The 25,895-nt window shown below is 39.4% G+C and overlaps 1 protein-coding gene across 1 annotated transcript in view; it reads left to right on the top strand.

Annotated features, from left to right (window-relative positions):
- Positions 1–11,632: 11,632 nt before the first annotated feature.
- Positions 11,633–25,895, top strand: part of NYAP2 (neuronal tyrosine-phosphorylated phosphoinositide-3-kinase adaptor 2) — a 117,661-nt gene continuing 103,398 nt past the window's right edge. Inside the window, exons 1-2 of the mRNA XM_065748218.1 lie at positions 11,633–11,711; positions 18,604–18,846. Coding sequence (XP_065604290.1) covers positions 18,641–18,846 — 206 coding nt within the window. The 5' untranslated portion in view covers positions 11,633–11,711; positions 18,604–18,640. The remainder of the gene's footprint in view (positions 11,712–18,603; positions 18,847–25,895) is intronic.

Consider the following 25,895-nt stretch of genomic DNA (forward strand, 5'->3'; position numbering starts at 1 on the left):
GGGATAACAGCGATCTTTTGAATGCATTGAGCATTTCCTAGTAATAATACTGTTTTTGCCTATGGCTCTGCTCATTCTGAAAATTCTTCAACTTCATCTGCAGGTGTGGAGTCTATGTCGCCTGGTACCATGCTGTGCAAAGGGAGCAACAGCTCAGGAAAGTATGTGTGTAAATAAGCAGATATCACCCCAACTGCAGAGCATAGTGAAGACACATGAAAACCCTGTTCTTCTATAAAATCCAGCCAACTCCTGGAGCCATCTACATACTTGCCTACAGGTATCCAGCATTTTTCTATATAAAATGCATGATGTATAAGAGACAAATGTTGTATTGTTTCTGCATTGTGAAACACTTGGTTTGGTGGAAAGATTTCATTAAAAATTATGCTGTCATTTCGTTTTAATAGTCACTAGGCATTTGAAGGCACTGATTAAGACTAGCATCAGTCACTGCTACCAAAAATGCAACTTTGGGATGTGGGTACATGAGAGATACTTGTTTGTGAGTGGCATCCAAACAGAGCCTGCCTTTTCCTTCATACATTCTTTGTTCAAAAGACCCTTGATGAAAATGGAAGGGAAAAATATATGCATGGCCTAATTTTTTTGCGTGTTGACTGGAAAGCTGAAGAGATCACAGTTTATTCCAGTCAGACCTGCTTGTGTTTTACCTGATCTCTTAAAAACATGAGCTCTGGGTTTTGTGTAGTCCTCACCTGGATCTGCTTGCAGATGTACTTTTCCTACTGTCAGAAATTCTTCACTTCTTCCAGCCTAAAGAATAATAAGTGAGTTTAAGAGGCTAAAATGATAAAGCTTGTGATACAAAATGTGGAAAGAAAATTATACAGTGTTGATTAAAACTGTGTAGATTACTGCTGCGTGGCCCTCTGCACATTCTCTTTTGATTTCCTCTCTACCCTCATCTCTGACCCATCTACTCAAGAATGCTATGAATTCTTTGTGACATGTGGGACAGTGTAAGTATGATTTTTGGCAAGTCACTGTGTCTATTTAAGGAAGGCTGTGAGGGGGTGCAGCTCTGTGTACCTTGTTCTTGTTGATGGAGAGAGCAAAGAAGGCATGATCAGAAATGAGATGTGGCGGGGGCTGGACTGGTAGCTTTCCATCAGGTCTTCACTGTCATTGTTGCTGCCTACAACAATATATTTTTAGAGCAGTTATATATTACAGATATGTCAGATGCTGTTTTGGGTCCTTTCTAAATGAAGAGTGAGAGAGTGGGGAAAAAATGTATTAGGGTTTCTTGCAAAATTGTTAAATGTGTATGGAGACATGCAGAGTGAGAAGCAAATTTAATGGTAAGTACATTGGAGGGAAGAATTTTTGCTCTTCTCTGGTGAGTCATTGCTCTGTATCCTTTGATTTGGGCCAGTCACAATAGTCTGTTTACTCCTGTGACAGAATGTGGTGGGAACTCCATGTCAAACACCAACACCAGAATATCGTTGCAGATGTTGCTTTGTAAATGACCAATTCTTTAGTATGTTATACTTGCCAATGAAGGAGGCTTTCCTGAGCTGGTTTCTAGTATTTCTGTATGAATCTATCTTTTCACTTTCAGTTAATTTCCATTTCTCAGCTTTAATCTGGAGTCATAATTGTAATCTTCGTTTCTTGAGACTGATTTTTGAGAAATCCTATTTGCTTGTGCATTTGTTTGTAAAGCCCTTCTACTGTAGCAGAAGGAAATGTATTCTCTGAGTGAAAGCCAGTCTATTTCACTGCACATGTGCCCTATTTGTAATGAGATCTCTATAACGTAACAACTGGGAGCTGGACACAAAATCTGCACTAGTTATGTTAACCTTTGTCACCCTGACCTTCATCAGCTTGATGAAGAAGCAGCCTTGTCTGTTTCCAGTCCTTTGTCCCCCTGATTTAATTTGCTTTAAATTGTGTAGCAACAGCATCCACTGTTTAAACAAAAATCCCTTGGCCCATGTCTTTATTGCCATTTTTTCCTCCACTCTTGAAACTATTTGCAGTTGAACCTCAGTAAAATATGAAGCATTAGAAATGTTAAACTATCTTGGCAATGAAGAGACATGAAACAGATGAATAATGAGAAGTGAAAGATAAGCAGTGATGCCACTTTCATTCTGGAGTGCCTGTTCTGGAATAGAGTTCATGTCACCTTTTATTATTTCATATCCTATTTATGACTCACAAGAATGATTTAGGGAAAAAAAATCCCACCAAAGAACAGTCCTTAGATTTCTGCTTAAATTATGGAAATGAGAAACTTCAAGGCTTTTTTTTTTTTTTCTGAAGATTAAGCAATATCCATTTGAGATTTCCAGTGCTTTATTTTAAGGTAAAGGAAGGAGAGGGGCAGACTCATGACACATCCAAGAAAAGTACAATTTTGAACAGTGTGAATGCACCTGTGACAGCATCACAAGTGACTCCCTTTTAATTTCTTCCTGAATGTTGGCTTGAGGCAGTTCTGTGTTCATGTGTACTGTAAGTTTGTAATAAATATAAATACAAAGCTCAGTGAGCAGGCAATCACACATCTGGAGATTCCCTGCACAGCTTTCTTAGCTCTACGTGAGAGAAACTTGTTAGTGATACAAACCACACTGGAGCTCTTCTTCCTGTGTACATGCTTGCTTTACTAGGGTTCTTCTCGTTGCTTTCACTGAAATTGCTCCAGTGCTCACTGCTTTAAAAAAAACCAAAGAAACAACAACAAAAAAAACCAAAACAAAACAAAAAAAACCCCAGCATTTTCCAACCAGTATTTTATCAACCCTAATTCATAAATTTTGTGAGTTATTTTCAGTTACTCTAATTAGAGTTTGCAAACAGCAGTCTCAAACAAAAGCCTGAGCATAGTGCAGCTTTTGTTTCTGAGGGGTAGCCTATGTACATGTATTTAATTACTTTGCATAAGAGCTGTTGATCCTCTATTTTAGGATCAAATATGAGCCAGGAAAACGTAGCATATGTGAACTGCTGTGTGAAAGCTCAGTGCTCAAAATGGTGTCAAGCTGCATGTAGGTAACCAGTAGTGCCCCTGCAAATTTACTGGGAAATCTGGTGGGGGAAAATAAGGGTTAAACTGGAAACCTAGGACTCACGTTGGACCCCTCTCCTTTTCCATTGGTTGTGTGGTGCTTACTCTCCCTGGTAAGCCAGCACTTAGCTAGCTGAGGACAGTTGATGATGAGCACACTATAAAATGCTTAAGTATATTTTGAGTGTTGGAAGTACTATCAAATGCAATATATATGAATATGATACGTTTGTAATGAATTTGAACACACACAAAACACTACATTGCAGTAGTGTGGGGAATGTGGTTTGACCATAAGGATGCCGGGGGGATCTTAAGCTGTTAAGGCTGATGCTTTGTCCTTAGTTCCCCCTGTCATTTCTAGGTATTATAGTATGTGCTACCAAATGTAGCTCACTGTATCAGATCCAGTGTTTTTTTTTTTTTAAGTAGAATGCAAGCTATATTAAGTGTAGTGGACAAAAGGAATCTGCTGTGAGAACAGCTTCACCCTACAATTTTCACTGCATATTTAGGATGAGTTTTTACAGTTGTGGATTTGTCTAGCTATGTGAAGTAGTTATAACTCTGGAGAGTGGGATGCGAACATCATCCTGTAAAATGTAGTGTAGTTGGAGTACAGAGTATTTAGAACGATACGTTAGAAAACAGGTACTTAGGAGAATGTAATGGCTTCAGATAACGGCGAATCTTTATTTTGCCTAATTTGAGCTTGTGTCTATTGTGTAAATCCATAGAGGTATATTCAAGGTGATTAGCTAGGATTTAGTTCTGTGTGGGAACAGGGGGAAAAGGTCTAATGGAAATGTTGACAGACCATTAACTAGAGTATCACTAATGGGTGCTATAATAGATAGAGATTATTTTTAATTGTAAAGAGGTTAATTGGTATTCCTCATTTACATTCCTTTCTTCCTGAGTGGTAGCAATTTTAGCTCTTCCATTGATAGGAATGGCTATTATACTGAGAGAACATAAAGGATCACAATATTTTCTCCAAGAAAATAAGCTGGGGGAGGGGTGGGGAGGAACAGAAGTTAACTGATGTACAATGATTAGCCAGCTGTGGCTGTGGAGAAAACTAGTTTTCCTAACAGTGTGTGTATGCAGTGCCTGCAGGAAATTGTTTCCTTAATAATTAGAAGAATTTGATCTTTATTTTTAAATTGGTATGTCTGAACATGGGGAAAAATAGCTGACTTCCACAAAACTGTTTACCATGACTTGCGTGTTGTTACAGACTTCAGCCTGTTTCTCTCATGTAACTAGGGATAGGACTAGAGGGAATGGCTTCAAGCTGCACCAGGGAGGTTCAGGCTGGATGTTAGGAAAAACTATGAATGAGTGGTCAGGTGCTGGAATGGGCTGCCCAGGGAGGTGGTGGAGTCACTGACCCTGGAGGTGTACCAGGAATGTTTGGACAATGTGTTGAGGGACATGTTTTAGTGAGAAAACGTGGATGGTTGGACAGAGTGATCCTGTGAGTTTTTTCTAACCTTGGTGATTCTATATGAGAATTTTTGGAATGGGTGAGAGCTTACTATTTTTTCCCTTCTGTCTGAGGAGGTGAGGAAAGTGCTTAGCCTCCACCTAGACACAGAGACACCCAAAATAAGGTCTGTCTCCCTATACCTGCATGGATAAAATGGGCTTATCTTGCTTGGAGCTCAGCTAGGCCATGACTGGAAGAAGGGGTCCGCTGCTGCTGACTGGCTACACCTGCCCTTGTCACTAGTCCATTTAATCACACTTTCCCTTGTGGCTTTGGAGCCCAGCACAGGAAGGCAGCAGTGAGCACACACTGGTGAGGGCAGCGTGGCAGCTGCTGGTGACTCCTGGCTGGCAGCCACTCTCCTTTGTCTGCCTGCTGCTCTCCAAGCTTGGAGCCAGCTCCAGGGTGTGGTGATGGCCTACCGCTGGCTGCCGCAGTTGCATGAGGAGGCTTAGAGCTGACCCAGCACCTCATGCAGTGACTGCCTCTGTGCATGAGGTACTTGGGAGCTCCCCTCTCTCTCCACCCAATGCTCTGTATCAAGCTGCCCTCCTCCACCAAAGGTCACTGCTTTAGAAATTGAGATAATCTTTGTCTCATTAAGAAAAGCAAAGAAGCTCAGATGTCCATATCCTCAGTTTTCCTTCTTCTACAGTAGCCACTTCTTTGGTTTCATTTCCTCTACATTTTCACAAACTTATACAAAAGAAAATGAATATATTGCATTTCTTTTTTTTTCCCTAGACTTCACCAAGTTGAAAATCCTCTCTCTAGGGGGTAACAGTTTTTCTTCCAAACTTCACTTGCCTTCCTTTCCAGTCCTGATGTACATAGCAACAAATATCCCATGTGGATTTTAAATAAAAGGTGAAGGCAAACACATCTGACAAATTGATTCAGTTTTGTGTCCGTAATGCTTGTTGTACTGAACAAATGCATAGCCTCTTAATTTCTTTATAAAATGAATGTCTTAATGAATTTAGCGGATAGCAACAACTTATTCTTAAAATCTATCTTCATGTGCATAGCTAGATTATTTGTGGTTTCTGTTTGTCAGTTCTTAAATGCATTGTTTCTCAGTGTTTTTCCAGTCTTTCAGCTTCTACTGTGCCTTTATGTAATGGCCCCAATTTTGTTTTATCAAAGTGAGCATTTAACTTTCCCCATCTGTGCACATTTCCTAAATAGATGGGACTTACCTGCAGTTCTGAGGGGAGCAAATTGCAGATGATATTAGTGAATACAGATAGGAGACTTCATGCTTCAAGAAAATAAAAAAATACCTCCCACCTCTTCTTTCCTGATCCTCTGTACTGCTGCTCATTGTGGGTTGCTTTTACAGGTTTCATGCTCTGTGTGCTTTCAGACACTTTATTTGCAGTTCAGAAATGCCATGGGTCTCACCGGAGCTCCTTATTCACAGCTGAGTGTCCAAGTAGCTTGGATGAATGTAAGAAGTTGGCTGCTCCCGAATGAGACTCCACTGGCCTGCCTTCCATCTGCTGGGCTGCCCCGGCTCTCTGCTGCCTGCTGTTTCCATAGGCAGGGTGGTCCTCTCACAAGTAATAACGTCCACGTGCTGCCAAAATCCCAGGCTAGTTCTCAGCTTGATCAGTTTCTCAATCTGCCTCGCCACACGGCCAAGCAGGAATTGTGCCAGCGTGAGGCCGGAGGAATAACTGGGGCTGGGAAGGCTGCATCCTTGATTCTGTTTTGGTAGGCACTGTGCTGGCTTACACGAATCTGAACGCCTGGAGGCTATCAATTGCTCTAGTAAAGATAGTACTCTCCATCTTACATTTATAACCACCTTGTATAGTGTACCTGTCTTTCTCTGCCAGCTCTAAACTAACTGAGGGAGTTGCTCGTGCTTGTCAGAGAAGTTGTTCTGGAGTTTCTAGACAACAAAGAATGCCTGTCAGCACCACTGCTGACTTCAGGGTTTTTTTTTTTCCTCCTGTAGGCTTCAGGAGGCACAGTCACTGTGCAGCAGTTCTGGCACACATGCTGTGTGGGCAGTGGAGTAATTCAGATAGAAGCTGAAGGCCACTGGTGTCTGTGGTGTAAGGACTTCTCACTTTAAAAGTCACTGAATGCTTTGGCAGGGGTTCTCATTCTCACGCTGTGCAGTGCCCTTCTCATTGTGTGTGTAAGGAAGCGATCTGGTTGAAAAGAACTTGCTGGTCTTTGTGGTTTTGGATTTCCCATCGTTCCCACCCCAAATTATTTCTGGTTTGGATCATTTCCATGACCCAATTCCTTGCAAGGCCACACAAACGTGAATGAGCAGTAGGGTGTGGTGGTGACAAGCAAGCTTAAACTGCATTGCCTTTTCACTCCATGGGGCAGTGTGTTTCTGTGGGGCTAGGAGATCAAGGCTATGATAGCAGAAGCAGGGCAAATTGGGAGTGCAAGCACACTGACACAGCTGGATTTATCCCAGAATAATCAAACCACCTACTTAGCCCCTCCATGAGCTACACAGAAAAACAATTTGGCTAGTACAACTCCATCCATGCTGGAGGATTTGCCAGCATCCACTGTGCTATAAATACAGCTGTCTGTACTTGAGACCTGACCATAGAAATGTATCTTTACCAGCTTTAATTGATTTTAGCTAGGAGCAAACTGGCTCTAGAAGAACTACTTATAGCTTAACGTTTCTGTTGAAAATGTACCATTTAGTAATTAATGGGTTTGGAAAGCAGCCAGAATCTTTCAATCTAATCCAGTTTAAGGAAAAAGAATCAATTGACTTTTTTTTACTTGAATGGTAAACATAACGAAATATTTTACAGCAGATCATGGTTTAAAAATAGCCCAGTTGTGCCAACTGTCATGTAGGATAAATCTCTTGCATTGGGAAATGATTTTTGTGATTTGTGGCCTATGCAAATAAGCAGAGGGTTTTGCTCCCCATTTTGTATTCAGGCAAAGTTCCCCGTGGACTTCAATGGGAATTTTGCCTAAGCAATAACAGCAAAAATTGGTCCCATGTGAAAAAAATTGATCGCTGGGGAAAATTAAGAGATCTTTCTTAAAGGCACAGATGGCAGTTAAGCATTTAACTTTAATTGGCTTTTTACACGAGTGGGGACCCCTCTGCTGTTGTACCTTTAGATGAATCTTCCTCAGTACTCTGGAAATATCTTACCAGAATAAGAGAAATGTATGTCCTGGTTGTGGATAGTCCCTGGTAGTGATGTAGCCATTGTGCAGTATGGAAGTAAAAGAGTGCTGTTGAGGGTTGTGATGTAGCTGAGCCAAGTGCCAAAATAGAGTAATGAGAGTTTCCTTTACTCTTCGTTGTGCTTGTGGTAGTGCTGTGTGCATGAAAGGGAGAGCATGATGAGAAGAGCCAAAAATGGCTGGGAGAAGGAGCGACCACAGAAGTTCCATGCATTTAACAATGAGGGGAACATATTTGAATCTTTGAGATGACCTGGCATGTGGGTTGAAATTACTTGGGAGAGTTGCCTAGAAGACTCTGCTAACCTTCTGGCATTTCATGCTGGAAATTAATTACAAATAGGGAGATTAGTAGCTTTTCACTTTATTTAGGCTGATCACCATCAGATGCAAAGAGTGTGTACAAACCAGATCTCAATCATCTAAAGTCAAAGTTGTGATGAGCACTATGCTCATTTATGAATGTAGTTCTGCAGGTAGTTGTGGTGGTGGTGGCAGTGTGGTAGTTATGCAGCTTGCTAAAAGTACAGATGTTACTTCACCTTTATGCTCCCTGAGTAAAAGCTCCAATTCCTCATGTGATGCCATGCTTGCATTCAGTCAGAGTTACCTTAGACTTACTATGATTTTAAAGATGAAGGTGATATAGATAATAAAGTCTCTCATTTTACATGTTTTACTCTAATTAACTACTGCTATTTAAAGCCTTTTGTCTCTGCCTGTGGTCTTCAGGCCTTCTGTGCTCTGAGGCTGAAAAGGCTTGTCATCCTCATGGCCAAGAAGTCTCCCACAGAGATCTGCCTCCTTCCTGTTGCATAGTTGTGCTTCCAAACTACTTGCCGCAGCCATCTGCCTGGCCTCGTTGTGTCCTGCAACTGTTTTAATTCTGAACAGCCTTTTCTTCCCCTTTTCTCAGCGTGCAAATGCAACCAAAGGTCAAGTGACATCTCCCCCTCACTTATATACGTGTCTGTGTACATACACAAAATCCTTTCATCTATCTCTTATGTAATGAAGCAATCCATGCAGAAAATCCTGTGATTGATTCTCCAGATGCTTTTTTTTTTCTTTTTTCTGGGCTGGTTGTTATATTCCTCCAGTGCAGTTCCCACAGTGTTACTGTACAGAAATTGGACACTTTTTTTCCAGAGCTGATGGAGTAGTGGTCTCTGTGAACACTGGTGCAAGAATAAGACACATGAACTGCCAAAATGTGTCTGGAAGATTATTTCTGGGTTAGTTTGATTACTGGGATTAATCATGCAGTGAAGACATAGTCAAGAGCAAAGGTACTTCGGAAAAGAAGCTGCTAGCTGTATTTCCAAGTCAGTGGCAGAAACCCTTTCAATTTCTGTTCCCATCATGGCTGAGTTAGAGCAACCCATGAAGTTATTCATGGAGATGCCCATTATCTGTGTGCTCCTTGCTTATGGGTTAAAATTTGTAGTTCTTCGAATTACTTATGAAATTGTAATGATTTTAGAGATCCATGTGAAATTAATGTGGAAAGAATTTGCATTAGACAGTTTCTTTTTAGTGCGTGATTTGGGCTAGAGATAGAAGTCTGAAGTTTGAAGAAACATTGGCAATAAAAGGCCCCTGTGTGACAGGGATCTGCAATTGACAAAAATGAAGAAATTCCCCAATTACAGCACAGCCACAGATCTTCTTCTCGAAGTATCCTTCAAGGAGGAAAAAATCAGAAGCAGAGCTGTAGGCTAGCCCCTGGGCTAGTAAAGATTTCCCTTCTCTCAGGACTGCCTTCAGTTCTTCTACATTGCAGATACTTCCTTTCCAGATCATTTTTCTTGTGACCAAATAACAGCATTCTGTAACTTCAGACCCTATTCTTTTGTCTTTTTAACACTTAAAGCATCCTTTTGTAATGTTCTCTCGGACGTGTTACATGGCCATACAGTTCCCACCCTGTTTCACAGGGCTGTAAGAGGGGTGCTGGAAGTGGTAGGAGTAATTTGCAGAAAGATGGATCTTGTAGCGAGCTTTCCTCTGGCTATGGTTCAATATTAGCGTTGACCAAGTTTTGCACTATATTTATGTGGCTAAATTTACTCCTGGATGGGATAAAATATTGATATTACAGGTTGGGGCTGGAATAAGTAAATCATTAAATCTGCAGGAAGTGTTCTTGCTATAGGTGAGGCCTTAAGTATTATTTTAGCACTCCTTTTCATGTGAATGTGCATGATGTTGGAAGGACTTTATTCTGTGAGCTTAGTTTCTAATATTGGAACTGGAGTTGTTCACTTGGGAAATAAATACATTTGAATCAAGACTTATGCAAGAAAAATACTCCTGTAACTTGAGAAAAAGGCAGAACAAAATGAAACAAGGAACATCTGGACAGCTCCCTTTCTCGTTCTTCACTCTTGTGGGGAGTGAATGCTTTTGCTTTGTGTGCATGCTGCAGGTTTAGGGGAGAGGAAACCAAACTGCACATATTCTGAGAGGAGGAGCTATAACACAGATTTTCAGTCCAGAAAAAAAGGAAATGTTTTCCTCCAAAGCGTTATGCTTACAAATGCTCAATGAGCATAAAGCTGTGTAGTTTCATCCTGGATGCATTTCAAACAGAATGCTTTATTCCAGGGTGTGTGTCTTTTATCAGTATAAGTAAAATAGCATAAATGTCACGCTTGTTCTGTCCGAGGCGTGTAGTTTTGTTCTCGTGCAATGGGAGCAGGTGGTGGGAGGTTGTTTTGGTGAGGTTAAGAAGCTCCTCCCCCCCTTCCCCAAGCAGCAGCCTAATCTGCGTCAGCAGTAATTGTGCGCCTTGCACTGCTTTTCAGTGAGGGTGAGTGCAAAAGATACATCAATATAAGGTATCAAACTGAGGCTTAGATGGTCCTTTTAAGTGGCCGCTCATTTCCTTCATGGGCTAAAGGTTAACCTACACATTCTTCATGGAAGAAGAATTTCTTTTTTTTGGGAAGGGAGAAGGAGGGGGGAAGGGTGTCGCTTCATATGCTTTCCTCCGTATAGACTAAACGCTACAGTGCTGTTCACGCAGATCTTTTTCCCACCGGATTACTTGCTAATCAGCATCCAGTGCGGCGGAGATTAGGCCGCTGCCCAGAGGAGCGCCGAGAGCCCGGCCCCGGCCCCGCGATGGGCCCGGCGCGGCGGAGCTGTCCGAGGTGCTAGCATGCCGGCTGCGCGGGGCGGCTCGGCAGCCGGATTGCAGCCGCCGCGGAGCCCCGCAGTCCTGCTCGCACCCGAAGGTAGGCTTGCTCTTTGTTTGAGAATCACTGATTAATCAACAGCAGCATCAACAGACTGAGGCAGCTGGAGAGAGCAAGCCTGCCTGTAGTCACGGGGAGGGTGAGAGAGAGAGAGACGGTGCCACAAGCTAGACTGCTTCAGACCTTCTGTATCTAAGTGGCAATGAGAGAGAGAGAGCGTCTTTCCTGCCGCAAGAAGCCATTTGGATAGTATGCTTTCCACTCCTTATGTTCCTTTCTTTTTGTCTCCACAGAACAAATTCAAATGAGGCACCTTCGCAGTCTCTGTGTTAGTGCATATGATGGTGCTGTAATCTTCTATGTTGTAAAGTGGGTAAAAATCATCCAGTTTCTTCTCTGCTGGACCACAAAGCAGGGTGTTGTTTCTACCCTCCTATTATCTGTACCCTCTCTTCTCTGAATGTGGATTTAAAGAAGAAAGCACCTGTCCTTCTCTTGCTTTTTTTTAAAGCCAAACTTTCCATGCTGTTTTAATCGTATGTTAAGAAGATCTGTAATGTAATGCTGACTTACAGTGATGCTGAATTCAACAATCTAGGCAATTTTGCCAACAAGATTTAATGCACTTTAAGTGAAGAAAAAACTCAGCCTAACTGCAAATCTGTATCCTATGGTGCTGAAAAATCCCTTCCAACTGCACTGAGATAACCACAGGAAAGGGCTTTTATGGGCAGAAGTCACCTTTGATTATTGCACTTAGCAGTCCTCGTGGACTTAAATTTTGGTACGTATATGTTTTTTTTAAGTTCTTGTTTAAGAATGAGCATGCTAATAAAAATGAAAAAATAATTGTACTTAACAGAATGAAATGAATACCTGCAATGCATAATGATGAACTTGCATGTCATTTTAGGGAAATATTAATCACACCATTGCTAAAGTAAAAGCTGAAGTCTATTTGACTGGTTTTTTTTTTTGTTCTTCACATGTTGATTGTACTTAGAGACATTTTGCAGGTGGATTTTTTTTTGTTGGTAAGAGGTGCTGTTAAATAATAAACATTATCTGCTGTTTTCTGATGAATTAACTGAAATAATTCCTAACATCTGTTAGTTACTTATCAAACTCAATGCACCATTAATATTTTACAGCATTTTAGCATGGTGCTGATGGTAGTGAGATCTTATTTCATTTTCCTAAAGAGAAGGAAAAAATATATATGCATCAGTAAAAAGCTGAGTCTTTTGAGATCAAATGTTCTCCAGTTTGTTTACAGAATATTTGCGAATATGTCCCTGTGCATGGCTTTTTCTTCTTGATCATAAGTCTTCCTCATAATACTGGGATGATAAAATATCATAATTGCGCTTAAGTGCTGGCTATGCTGAATCCAGTTTTGTAATTGTCCAGTGTTCATGTTGTTAGAAGGAAGCTTTATTTTCCTCAAGGGATAAAAGTGATAGGATTGTTGCCTTATTCCAAAGTAAACAACAGCTCTTTACATTCTAGATCCAGAAGAGTCATTGTTAGCAGTGACCTTTTTCAGAAAGCACTAGTGAAGGATCCAAAATTCAAGGTTCAGGGTATTTTTTTAATTATTTTTTTTTGGTTCTTAAAATTGTAGGGAGAATAACTTTCCACTGTGAAGGGTGTAGAAATGGACTACTTCTTTAAATCCATTCAATAGCATTTTCATTCTACTGAAGGTGCCACTTTTAACCTCTTTAAGTGAAGGGCTTAGCACTACTTAGCTTCAGTGATTTCACCCAGGTGCTAGAACTCATGCTGTGCAGTATAATGAGGTTGAGGTGTATGATCTGTAATTCTGGTCAAAATACAGGAGCATATTTTGTCCTTCCAAAAGAATGCGGCATTTTTTCTTTACATGTACACATTAAAAACTTGTCAAATGTTATCTAGTAGGAAACTTGCGTCCTATTTCAGTCTTTCTCTTTTATGTGAGAGTTTAATGCATCACTGAGTGAAAGTAATAATGCCAGATTATTATTGAAAACAAGCAGGGAATGCAACTCTTAAGAAGCATGCCATAGAAATTTGTCTCATGGCATTCAACTCTTTAGATATTACAAAGCTCAGCTGGAATAAGGTACAGTTGTTATAAGAGACTGTTAAAGAGTTCTGGCAAGCAGTCTCAAGTATGCTTTTCCATCACTGACTTTTTCTTCATTGCAGAGAAAATATTCTTTGTATACCCAATGCCATTAGGTCCTGATTAGTATTGCTGTGGTCAGCAGCTTGTGAAAATTGGATATGGCTTGACTACTTTGCTTTAAATGCTTTGCAAGCAACTGGAATGCAACAGCACAAACTTGAGGGCCGAATGGCAGAGTAGCATCCTTGATTTGTGGATAATCCTCCTGAAAATATTAAATTTAGTGGAGGAAATTGACAGGTAATGTGAAAATGGATTTGTGTTCTCAAAGAGAGGTGGCAGTAACTGGAAGGGAGATGGGCAGGACTGGAGGGAGATGTGTAGACTGCTTATAAATAAAGGATTGGGCTCAGGACTTAGGCAACCTCACTCTTGTGGTACCATGCTCTGTTCTCTTATGTTTAAATAACAACACAAAAAGTCCTTCTGATTTAGGAAGAAGGCAATCAGTGCCTTTGTCATTATTTCAAAAAGCTGCTTCAGTTTAATGTCAGCATTGTCAATTTTCAATGCAGCACAGCTGCAGCTTATGGCTGTCATGCATGCTGAAAAGCAACTGATATTTTGGAGATCTTCATGTGAATAAGAGGAAAAACCACATATCTGAATGCTACCACCTAGCACTGCCGTGTTATTGTGATATTAGGTCAATTGCTTCTTGTATTATGAATTCAGTATCTTTGCACACGGATCATGTGAAAAGGAGGTGCTTTTGGTTTTGGCCAAGAAGCCATATGTTTGAGCACATAGTTAAATAAGTAAGGTATGTAACAGTCTTCTAAAGCACTGCTCTTTATTCTCCCATAGAACTGGCGTCTGGATCATTTAAAAAAAATCTTGAATTTATTTATGTAGACATTTCAAGGCAAAGCCAGTAAGAGAGTTCTTTGCCCTTGCCAGACAGCCAGATGTACTGCTTCTGTGGGGAACCCACAAAAATCTTGCTTGCTTTACTCCAGCTAATTACACAGGAAAAGCAATGTGAGCTGCTCTCTGTTGCTTTGCAAATGTCTGATTTGGAAGAAAGGAAGTGGTGGTGCTTACAGACCTTGAGGACTTCTACCCCCCTGAGTGGAGGGGAAAAAAAAAAAAAATTGTCAGATTTTTTCTGGATGGTTAAGTCCCAATATCTTTCCCAGAATGGCTAAACTTGCTATGAAACTTAAAACATCAAACGTTTTGGATTCAAGTTATCTGTGTAGTTTTAATAAATGCAATGGCATTGAACGAACCAGTGCACAATTATGTAATAAATGTAGGATTATTTGGCGTGGGATTATCAAGTCATCTGGCATTTGTCACAACATGCCTAGAGTTCTTATGACTGTAAAAGTCCTACTTAATAACTTAGGAAACAAAGAATAAGCTACAGGTGGAGGTGTGTGAAGCTCCATTTGTGGGTAGCTGAAGGGTCGGGTGACAATGAGGATGACTGCTCTTTCTCAGTGAGGTTTCACACAGTCTTGGGGTAGACTTCAAGAGGCAAAGTGAATGTGTTGGAGAACTCCTTACACATGTCCTTGAATTCAGGAGAATTAAAAAAAATGTTCAGTATTCACTGAATGCTTGCAACAAATTTTCTTCAGTTAATTTCTGTTGACTTCTCAGTATGTTGACTTCAGCAGTTGAAATCCACAGCTTTTCATCCTCCTCAGCGTCTCCTCCTGTTCCTTTACAATGAAGAGGGGAAAAGAAAAGGTATTATAAGAATTTCCTAAGCAGAGCAACTCCCAGTTATAATTTTCCAGTGTATAGTGGTTTCAGAAATCAAAATGGACAAAAATCAACTTGATTGCAAATGCAGAGGTGGCCCTGTGTGTGCCTTGTTACTAGTTATATCTGGCTGCAGTGTTCGTATTAAGGTTACCAAAAATGGTGGTGCCTCACCTACAGCTCACATTACATATTTAACAACTTGCATTTGCATATTTTTAATCAAATATAAATGTACTCAGAACATTTGTTTGTACTTGTATCTGCCCTGACAGATGGCTAGGAATTGCTCACTGCCTGAGCAGCAAGCAGAACCTTTGATCAGGAGTTGATCGGTGATTGCTGCCTGCAATCAGCATTTCCTGAGCAGGGTGGCAAACCAACGATGCATGTGACTTGAAAGGCCACATGTTTTGCTTGTAGTATATTGCAGTTAGAAAGCAAACTTACTGGGGTAACATAGCATCTCTGAAGTGGCATTGCTACCAGTTTAAAAAATAAAAATAAAAATGATTGTGCTATGCAAGGAATACTAATAATTTTAAGATGTTTACAGTAATTAATTTTTTATTCTAGCTGTTTGCAATTTTATGCTGTTTAAGCACCACATACTCACCCGTCAGATAGTAAATACAACGAGGCTGTAAAATTCTCTGCATGCAGGATGTATGCTGGTTTTGTTTCAGAAAATGCTTGTGATTGGTATAGATGCTTGTGCGGTAAGAGCTGATTCACGTTTTTGAAGTCTCTCAGCATCCCCAGACTGGTCCTTCAGAAGTACCTTGAGATTAATTTGGTGTCACAAGCATGCGGTGCTGTCACAAGAGCAGTTCAATAGCTACAGTTATGCTCAGCAGTGTTGCAGGATTGGACTCCCTGTTTGCCACCATGGGGCAAAGAATACATTATAATTTATTTATTAAATGCTATGCAGGTTTTTGGCACTCTGCATGAATTTTGTAACAGTGATTATACAGCTGAACAAGTATTCTATGTACTGTTGTCACTGACCAGGAACTTGATTGTTTTAGACAACTTCAAATTAAAATGACCCTTGTGTTAATGCTCTTATATATGGATAAACTTAAGCAAAAGGTGATTCAGTATATCCTTAATGTCATTCATTCTAGACATGTCAAAAAAAGGGAAGCATGGAAAAAAAAAATTAGGCAGTCTTGTTGAAAAGAGGAAGCAAAGCAGATGAAGATGAAGTTCTTAGTCTCTTAGTAAACACAGGTCAGATACACTTTACTAATGCCCTGAAATTATGCTCAGGATAAAATTTCATACTATATTTCAGGAGTAAAATCTAGTCTCTAGAAAAACCAATGGCAAAATTACCATTAAAGTCACTACAATGAGATTTGTTTTACATGTTTATCTGAATGTAATTCAATGTATTACCAGTATAGAAGCTATACTTTACTAGAAGTGAAAAACGGAAACTTAATAGAAATAAACATCAACTGAGGAAATGGTCTGGATTTTAACCATCAAGGTCAGAGCCTCCATGCTTCCTAAATGGTATCTGGAGTTGGAGCCTCCTATGCCACTAGTATTGTTTTTAATCAGGCCAGCCTTATTGCCCAGGTAGAGATTCTAGTGCCTGGACTTATTTTCAAAATAAAGTTTAAGGACTGGTCTGTAACGATGCCTATTGAAACATGAGCTGATAGAATCTGTTTAGCTTTTTGTAATGTTAGCTTACCAGTTCACTCCTTTATAGCTACTGGGCAACGTGCAGTGAACATATATGATGGCTTGATATGTATTCCAACTCAGTGCAGTTCTAGCCACCTTAAGTGTGAAAGCTGTGTGTAATTGCATACTTTCACATTTGGACTGTGCCAAGACCTCTTCACTGGTTGTTCCCTGCAGGGATTAGTTGAAGATACCTATACCCTTGCATGGAAATGCATTAAGTTCAATCCAGTGACCCTGAACATCAGCCCTGTGCTTGTGTTTGGCCCCAGACGATAGAGGAAGTTGTCTTGGGAGGCAGAGGAGATGATAGCAGCAGGGCCTTCCCATCCTAAAAATCATGGTTTTAACACTCAGCTTAGCACTGAATGGAAGCAGTTTGGATATAGAAAATCGGAGAACAAAGGAAGAGGTCATTTGCTTGCATTCACATTCACTGTCTAAAACTGTCTAAAATTAGCTTGTTGCTATAGCCACTTTATATAATTAAAAATAAGGAGAAAAGAGTGGAAATACTTCCCTACCATTCATATGCGCTGCAGATTGCTTTCATCGTGGATATAAGAACATTTTGTTCTCTTATTCAGGACTGCTCCTGAAGGCCCATAGTGATTGCTAGAATCTATCAGTTTAGTTTAATTTTAAATCAGGGCCTATCCTGATCAGAATTTTGCCTAGCCATTGATATAATAAATTTTACAAGTATGGCAGTATACTAAGAAAGGAAGGAAAATTGATGCCCAATACTCAGGGGCTCTGCCCCCAAAGTCAGTGTGCAGACAGGTTACTCATTGCCTATTGAATAAGATCACTTCGACTTGCAGTGCTGGCATCATTCTCAGGCACATTCCGAGAAATCACGCCATCCTTTTCGCAGAAGGGAGGGCTGCTCTGCTAGCAAAGAGCAAATGTGCCTTGGAGAGCTGCATTCAGCTCCCCAGCCTGCCGTTGTGTCACTCAGTCACTGCATCAAGTCTGCTTCTGTAAAATGTTGCCCACCCCCCCGCACCCCTTCTCTGCATGTAGGGATGGTGCTGTTCAAGATCCAAATGCCTCAGTACTTTAAAGCAAAAAAGCACAACAAGATGGTACATTCCTGCTTTTTAACATTCTGCTTTACTAGCATAACAGGTATTTAATCCACTTGCATAGAATTCAGTTGGAAAGTATGTTTCTAGTAATTTTATCTTGCCTTTAGTCACTTGTAGTATTTACTGATTCCTATACTCTGGGGGCTCTTACAACTCCCAGGATATCTGCTGCTGCGTGGAAAGCTTTTGAGAGTGTTTATGCTGCCTGCCATGGTGGCAGGAATGAGCTAGGGATCCAAGTGGGACTGCTCTGTGCTCCTTGACTTGGGGGTGCTGTGGATTGGTGTATATCACACCTGTGAAGGAAATACCTGTGGAAGCCTGGAGAATTCAGTCACTTTACAAGTGTGATGGTCCCAGCTGAGATGTGTTCTCATGTCCATTCTTGGAGTTCAGGTTAGTAAGGTGTTGGACAGCAGATGACCAGAGACTTGTAGACTAATTTCTATGCTATTAAGAAATGTAGGAAACTATTCAATAATCTTTATTTCTACATTTTGAAGCTGCATAAAAAAGTTAATATTTGTCTTATTATAGAGCATGGAAAAGTATTTTCCACCTCACATTTTTGGTATATCCAGCAGAATAGGAATTTTGACTGATGATCTGTTTTGGTGCAGTTTTATCTTAATTGTAAGGACCCACTGTCCTTGGAAGTTTTTCAACCTGCTTCCAACTGAGATTTAGGGAAGCCAATGTTGTTGCAACTGAAGGCTTTTAGGTGAGAAAAAACCTTGTAATCCATGTAATCTGTGGAATTACAATGTGTAATTGAATGAATCATCATCTTGTAAGACAAGGCTGTTGTTTCTTGTCTTTCTAGTAGTATATTTCTGTGTTCAGATTTGCTTTGTTAATTACTCTTTAGACATAAGAAAGTATAGAAGAAAGTATACATCTTACAGAGATGTTAATTATAATTGATACAATGTCATTGTAAAATAAACCATAAGCTATTTTCCTGCTGATTAAGGTATAATATGTTTTTCAACCTGCAGGAAACATTACTTTCCTTTGTTCATTATCTCCTGCAAGATGATGAGTTCTAATAAGGAAGAGGTCACTTTGGGCGCTTTTCTCCAGTATATTGAAGATATGGGGATGAAGGCCTACGATGGCTTGGTTATACAAAATGCATCAGACATTGCTCGAGAGAATGATCGCATGAGGAATGAAACAAACCTGGCTTACTTGAAAGAAAAGAGTGAAAAACGCCGAAAACAAGAAGAAGCAATAAAACGGTAAGTATTTTGATAAAAAGATTAGAGATCCAGCAGAGTGAATAAACATTGAAAGGTTCATAATCTCAGCAACAGTAAAACTGTGTAGATGAGTTGACTTCCAGCCACTTCCTGATAAAAGCAGTACAGCCTACTGGCCAGTGTCAGGCTGCTAATTGCAGCTGTTATGTTGTGTATAGATGGTGCTGAACAGTTCTCCTCAATGGAAGAGAATATTCCCATCAAAATGTATTAGGTTTGAGCACGTGTGGCATCTTCAGCAGGTGTGATTGGTAACAAAAAGTTTGGAGCAATTGTTAGATGGACAATGTCTACTATGTTCAAAGGTGTACCATTGCAAGTTAAGGCAGCCTCACAGATGAAAATAGGTTCCCTTTAGGTTGATATTTCAAATTTGGTGAATTTTCAAAGCTCTGTAATTGCTATCTAGAAAAAAAAATGTCATGTTATGTATGATTTCCTCTCCATTCTGCACTCTCTGAAGTAATTAAAAAATATTGCAATTCATTTAAAAGAAAATTGATATTGCACCTGGTGGGCACAACCCTATAATGACTCTTCTTGAATAATTCAATTGATTTTAATTGACAGCTAATGAGAAGAGCACTCACATGACCTGGTGTCTTGCACCAGTGGATAGCAACAGGATCTGCAGCCTTTTAGACATGAAAAAAGGGGTCAATGTGATGAATATATATCTCTATATGGAGATACCTGTATATAAAGTCATATGTATATTTGTAAATGCACATACACATAAAAAAAATTGAGTTTCTTGAGGAGACAGACAAATTGTGTAATAAAGATAAACCATCCATATATATACTAAACTTTTATATGCAAATGAATGGCTTGGGCTCAAACTGATAGGAGGTCCTTTGAATTTTTTTCCCCCAGCATGAGTCTTCCATATTTCAGTTTAAGTGATTAAATTTTATGCCATATCTTGGATATTGTACATGCAGGTATAACAGACATGCTGTGCTGTGAACACTCTATCAATGCCTCAGTAGTCTGACAATTCTGATGGAATGTTTAAAGGAAGAGAACAGCGCATACAGTTTGATGGAGGAAGGAGAGGCATCATAAAGCAAAACTGTGGGTCCTTTACATTCCAGGATGTAGAATTTTCTGTATTTTCACTAGTTTGGTTTCTGTAGAGGACGTAAGATTAACATGTAATTGAAGTGAATAATGAGAGCTAATGCAATGTTTTTTTGGTGTCTTCAGGACTAGTTGTCTTGTTACTTCCTTCTGGGTAATGTTTGGAAGAATTCAAACTGTTAAAGTGTCAGAGGCATAGGTTGCTTGTAGCAGGATCTCTGCTAAGCATGACTTAATGAGGGAAAGCATTTTTCTCTACAGCAAATTAATGTAGGTATTTTTTGTTTGTTTTATTTTGATCTATGAAGGTTTAATGCATTTTCTTAAATTCTGGCTATTTTTGTTCTGTGCTCCTGGGTGCAAATACTGAAACATTTGTGTTAAATATGAGTGCCTTTAGCAGTTAAAACAAAAACCATTCATGTTAACTTCCTTCTCTATCTTTTGACTACTACATAGTTACATAAATCAGAATTTCCAAGAGGAAAATGGTCTGGTGGAGGGGGGGATTTAAACTGAAGTTGCACAAACATAGGAAAGATTTGAACTTCTCACCTGCAAAACAGAAGTTCTTTTGTCTGCTGTCAATAAACTGCTGTTTTAAAGCAGTGAGATGAAGAGTACCTTCTCCTTATAAGTAGTTGGCTTTTCTCCACTGAAGAAAATAAATTAAAATTTCAAATATTTTTGATATTATTGAAATGCCACTTTTAAATTAATTTATAATTGCTGGAAAAATAAGTTCCCCATTCCTTGTGGATGCAAATTCATGTGATAACGTAAAACCATCAATGTGTATTTAGTTTGGACCTACCTGGTTCTGTTTATCCCTGTAGCTAAGCTTCTCTATGCCTAATTTGAATGCTGGAAGTTCCTAATTTGTGTTTGTTTTATGTGGTTTTATTTACTGATCTTGGCAAAGTTATTTGAGGAAGAAGTCTGGATAAGCATTGATGATTTAGGCCAAATCTTGAAATGTCTTGCTCATGTTGAATTGAAATTGCTGAGAACAAAGCTCTACTCCCCAGATACTGTGTCAGAAAGCAAGGAGGACTCCCAGCAATAACCGTGGGTTTCTCTGAGGAACGAGCATGTGTGTGTACACGTGTGAGTGAGATTTGGAGGCACCAGCATTTCTTGGCTGCAGCACTCTTCTGTGGAAGACCATGTTTGTGGTGGTACCCTCCATTCTCTTCCCTCTTGGCTTACCTCAGTATCACTGAGTCATATGGCACTACCCTTTTAAGAAAACAAGTAGGAAAATCACCCTAGGAAATCTCAGAACATGTTATCTTTATCCTTTTTCTGTCTTTTCTGTCTTTTCCCTGTGTAAACTTGGGTAGGAGAAAGAGATATTCATGATCAACCCTTGATCAGTAAAATCAAAAGCAGTAACAGATCCAGTAACAGATCCTTTACATCTGATTTGAGTAAAGGAACAATGGTGTCATAATGTCACTTAGGCTAATGGCAGTCAAGTCTGCTCCCTGTAGTAACCTTAACAGGATCATCCAAGGCCCTATTTATTGGAAAAACAGCAGTCAAAAAAGGTGAAGGATTGTTGATTACTTCTTTGTTCTGTAATATTTTCCTTATGTTTTAAACTTATCTTGGTGGATATTTATATTCTCCCTAGTTCCTGATAGTGTGGCCTAGGTAGCAAATAGTGCACAAGCACAGCGATAACTGTGCTAACAGTCCAGAGATTATCAACAACTGAAAGCAATCTCTGTAGCAACCAGGGATATCCCCTGGAACTAACAGCAGGTAGATCTTGAACGGGGGTGGAGGGTGTCCAGCAAACACAGAATAAAGAAATTACCCCTTTTGCCTCCAAGAATGAAAATAACGCAGCTGAAAGTCTTTGGTCTTTGGTATCTACTGAAAGTTGTATTAGTCTGATTACTTAATTTTGGATAAGCTATTCAATTTCAGTATTCAGATGCTCTTTGAGAAGTAGGATATTAACAAATTAATGAGCACTTTGTTATCCAATACAGTGCTGGTATTCACACAAATACTATTTTGAAGTAGCTGTTATACCTGAATAATCAGATAACCACACTGCATGACTTAAAAGTTCACTGAAATGAATTAGTTTCAGCAGTTTAGAAATAAGATCTGAAAAATGACCTTAAAGTGGTGCTATATTTTTTTTTTGCCTTCCTAAGGATGCATTGTGCTGTGCTTCTTCAGTAGCATTGATACACTTTTAGTGTGATTGCTGTTTCATTCTGTGTGGTTCTAATAGGTTAATTGTGGGGAAAATGTATGGATCTACTGTAAATTGAGGGGGATAAAGCATGTATTGCATTGGATTGTGAGGGGGAGAAAAAAAAGCAACTAGCCTTTGATCTTACTGGGCTGAGTCAGCTGATCTGAATTTCTGACCTAATTTTAGTAGAGTACTTAGCGATCATGCAGAGAAAATAAGGTTAACGTGCTGATCAGTAGCTGAGAGTAAACCACAGTAAATGTTAGTATGTGTATTTTAAGCCTAAGTTTTACCCTCTTTTGTCCTTTTATTTGTCTGGTCTCACTACTTCATCATCTGTTCAGGAGTCTGTGTCCAGACCAAAAGAATATACTGGTATATTGCCCACAAGCTTAAAAATTGCAAATAAATTATGAAGCTGCATTTTTTTCACTGGGAATAAGTTGCAGTAATGTGAGATGTACATTTGCCATGATACAATATCTGCCATAGACAGTGTTTCTGGGAACAGAAGATAGATTTGCCTCTCTTGTTCTGGGTGCCAGGGAAAAGGTGAGTATTTTAATTTTACATAGGTTATTGTGAGCAACTGTTTTCTTACTCATCCATAATGGAATTGCATATATTTAGGTACATTACATCTGTTATAGTGATGTCTTGTGTGGATGCTTCATTGGTGGGCTTTAACAGTGGTAGGAAATAATGAACTCTAGCTCCTCCTCTTCCTCCTCCTCTTCCTCTCACAGCTGAGACACATTACATTAATTACAGGGAGTGGCTGGGGCAGCACACTTTCATAGGAGATGTATGCTTTGAAAGTTTGTATTCTAGTTTTTAGACATCTCTTAAGCTACTATTCCCATTAGGAATGTTGTCATTTTGATTTGTAATATTATAAAGATGTAACTGCTCTAGTGTAAAGCTGATGGTGTCTGTAGGTATGCACTTCTAACTGCCAACTCCTGGAGTTTGCCACCAAAATATTTATTTCTGCTTCTAATAGTTTCCCCTATTCTAGCTCATTCCTACCACCTAAATGGCTCTGCAGAAAGCCTTGTTTCTGCTCATTGTGGGAAGTATCCAGACAGATGCTGTCAAGAGGAGGAGCTTTTAAGAGCACTGTTTTGTGCTAAAGCTAGCAGAAATGGGCCAGCCAGCCAGTAGCAGAGTTAAGCTCTTGTAATGAAGATGGGATTGTAATGAACAGCTGTCATCCTAACCTCTCCTTCTTATGGCAAACCAAATAATGAAGACTGACCCATCAACAAAAGTAAGATAATATTTTTCTCTTGCTGTTTTCTTCTTTTTTCTTTTTAGGATTGCAGAGGCATTTAAGTTCAGGCATTATCTATCCGTACTTTTCAGGAGCTTCTGTACTGAGGTTCCTTCATAAGCAAGACATAAGATATGTGTCCTTTGCCTAAAAGTTAAGTTTCTAAGTGTGGGTATAAGAAATATATAAATATATTTATGTGTATGGGATTATTTACTGCCAAAAGATCTGTTCAGCTGAGAAAATGTGTGTAATCTTAGGGAATGTCTAAGTGTTTCTAACAAAAGGTTACTATCAGAATAAAAGATATCCTACGGGAAATGACATTGTGAACTTAATGTTTACAATAAAGTTAATTTTAAAAATGTGTTGAAATTAGAAAAATATTTTAGGCAAGCAATGCTTAAAATGCTGACTTTTTTTTTCCTCTGATCATTTGTCTACAGTTGAAATTTTTCTTTGTGACCTAGACATGTCTAATCTGGGAGTTTGTGCTTCCAGGCAGACCCCAAGAAAGATATAGATGAAGTCAATACGTGTTTTCTGGTTGTGGTGAGAGATTCAGTTAAAATATCTGCAAGTGCAACACTGAGATGTTACAAGTTACTAGCTTATGAACCTGTTGTTATTGCTTTGATATGTTGGTGTGGAGTTTTTAGGGAGAGGGAGTGGTGACTTTTTTGTTTGTTTTTAATTTTAATTTTCTCAGTGTAGCTTTTGGATATAAGGTTAGCAGTGCATGCTTTCTTAATCAAAGGATATGGGTTCTCAGTTTATATATGTGGCAGTACTTCTGTTTTCTTTTTCTTTGCTGACATGTTACATGCTGATTTTATTGTGGATTAAGGATTGCTGTCATACTTTCTTTATGGCTGAGGTGGCTGTGAAAGAGACTAATTTTAGTATGTTTTCAAAACCTTTTTTTTTTTTATTAAAACAATAATCGCTTTTGAAGTTGACTTGATATAGAAGGAGTAGCACTGACAGTTTTTTTAATCAAGAGTAAGTAAAATGGTTGTTCAGTCAGTGACCTCTCCAAATGTATTTTTGTTGCATCTATAAGTAAACAGATGTGAAGACCTAGCCAACAAATCCTCCCTTCCAAATGCTCGTATCCATATGGCTGCCTGTATTATTGCCACAGAAAATAAACAACAAGCACAATGCAAAGTACATTTTATTACTGTTGCTGTTGTTCTGGGTAGTTTAATTTTAGGACAGTCATGCAGAAAATGTCATTTAAAATTTATTTTGTGGCTGATAACCTGCTTGGTAATCCCAAGCACACCTCCCCCCAACATAATAAAGGTATATGAATATATAATGATCAGTTTTGTATCTAAATCTTGATATTATTTTCAATAAATCATGATTTTAGGGCTTCTATGTATACCTTTTTATGCTTTTCAGAGTAGTACAAGACCTGTTCCATTTCATCACTTTATAAATTGCTGAAGCAATTTACACTTACACTGGTTCTCTGTGTAAGTGGGTGTGTTGTGGCTCCTGTTTCGTTTGCTGTTTTTAAAAGCACAATCGGAAGCATGGTGTTGCAGAGCCCAGAGGACTTATGAATGGGTTACAGAGCCCTTTCCTTGTTAAAATCCACTATAAGTGGCTGCGTGCTACTGCTGTTCACAGGCTATCTGACTGCTGGTGTAAAGGAGCGAGCTGGCCGTGGTGGGTGTTCAGACACAGCCTGCAGCCTGTGTGCTCTCAGCAGCCTGAGTCACTACAGAGAAGGTCTCGTGTGTCCTTAGGAGATGGCTCTTTAGGTGCCATTGCTGAAAGAAGCTGTGGGGTGTGTGGATCATAATGCTCAGTTTAGGCTGTTGTTTCTAACCTTTGTTCTGGTGTCATCACTATCTCCTTATTACACTCCAGTGATACAACATGTTTATAATTTTAACTTCAAGTTAAAATTGCCTGGCGTTGCTTCTGGCCAAGCCCTCCTTAGCAAGACAGAAATGCGTGTAGAGATGTTTTGTGCAACTTTTTGCTGTTCTACTGATGCTGCTATTTCTCATTAGGTTTAAGCATTTGCTTGGAAAGTGTATTCAAATACAATATGAAATTGCATAGAGTAAGTAAGGGCAGAAAAAACACAACTGCTGTGTGAAGACTGGATTTAAAAAAAAGAAAAAAAGAAATAGAGGCAAGACCATTTTGAAGCATTCCCAGGTAGTCTTCATAATTAATCTAGGTTGGACTTAATTAATGAAGAAATACATATAGCACTACAGCACAACTGATGACATGTAACACCAGCAAAGCCATCCCCAGGACTGTTGGCAAAACTGAAGCACTCATCTGTTCTAGCTCATTCAAGGCTTCCAGCAACCACAACATACTCCAAACTGAAGTTCAGCGATACCAGACAAATAGTATTGCTAGCTGTGACCTGACTGAAGAATTTCACTGATTCCCGTACAAAAGACATGCAGAAAGTACCCGTGA

The sequence above is a fragment of the Cyrtonyx montezumae genome, unplaced genomic scaffold (genome assembly GCF_038088225.1).
Source record: "Cyrtonyx montezumae isolate F1298 unplaced genomic scaffold, pur_monq_1.0 scaffold_5, whole genome shotgun sequence".
Taxonomy (NCBI): Eukaryota; Metazoa; Chordata; class Aves; order Galliformes; family Odontophoridae; genus Cyrtonyx; species Cyrtonyx montezumae.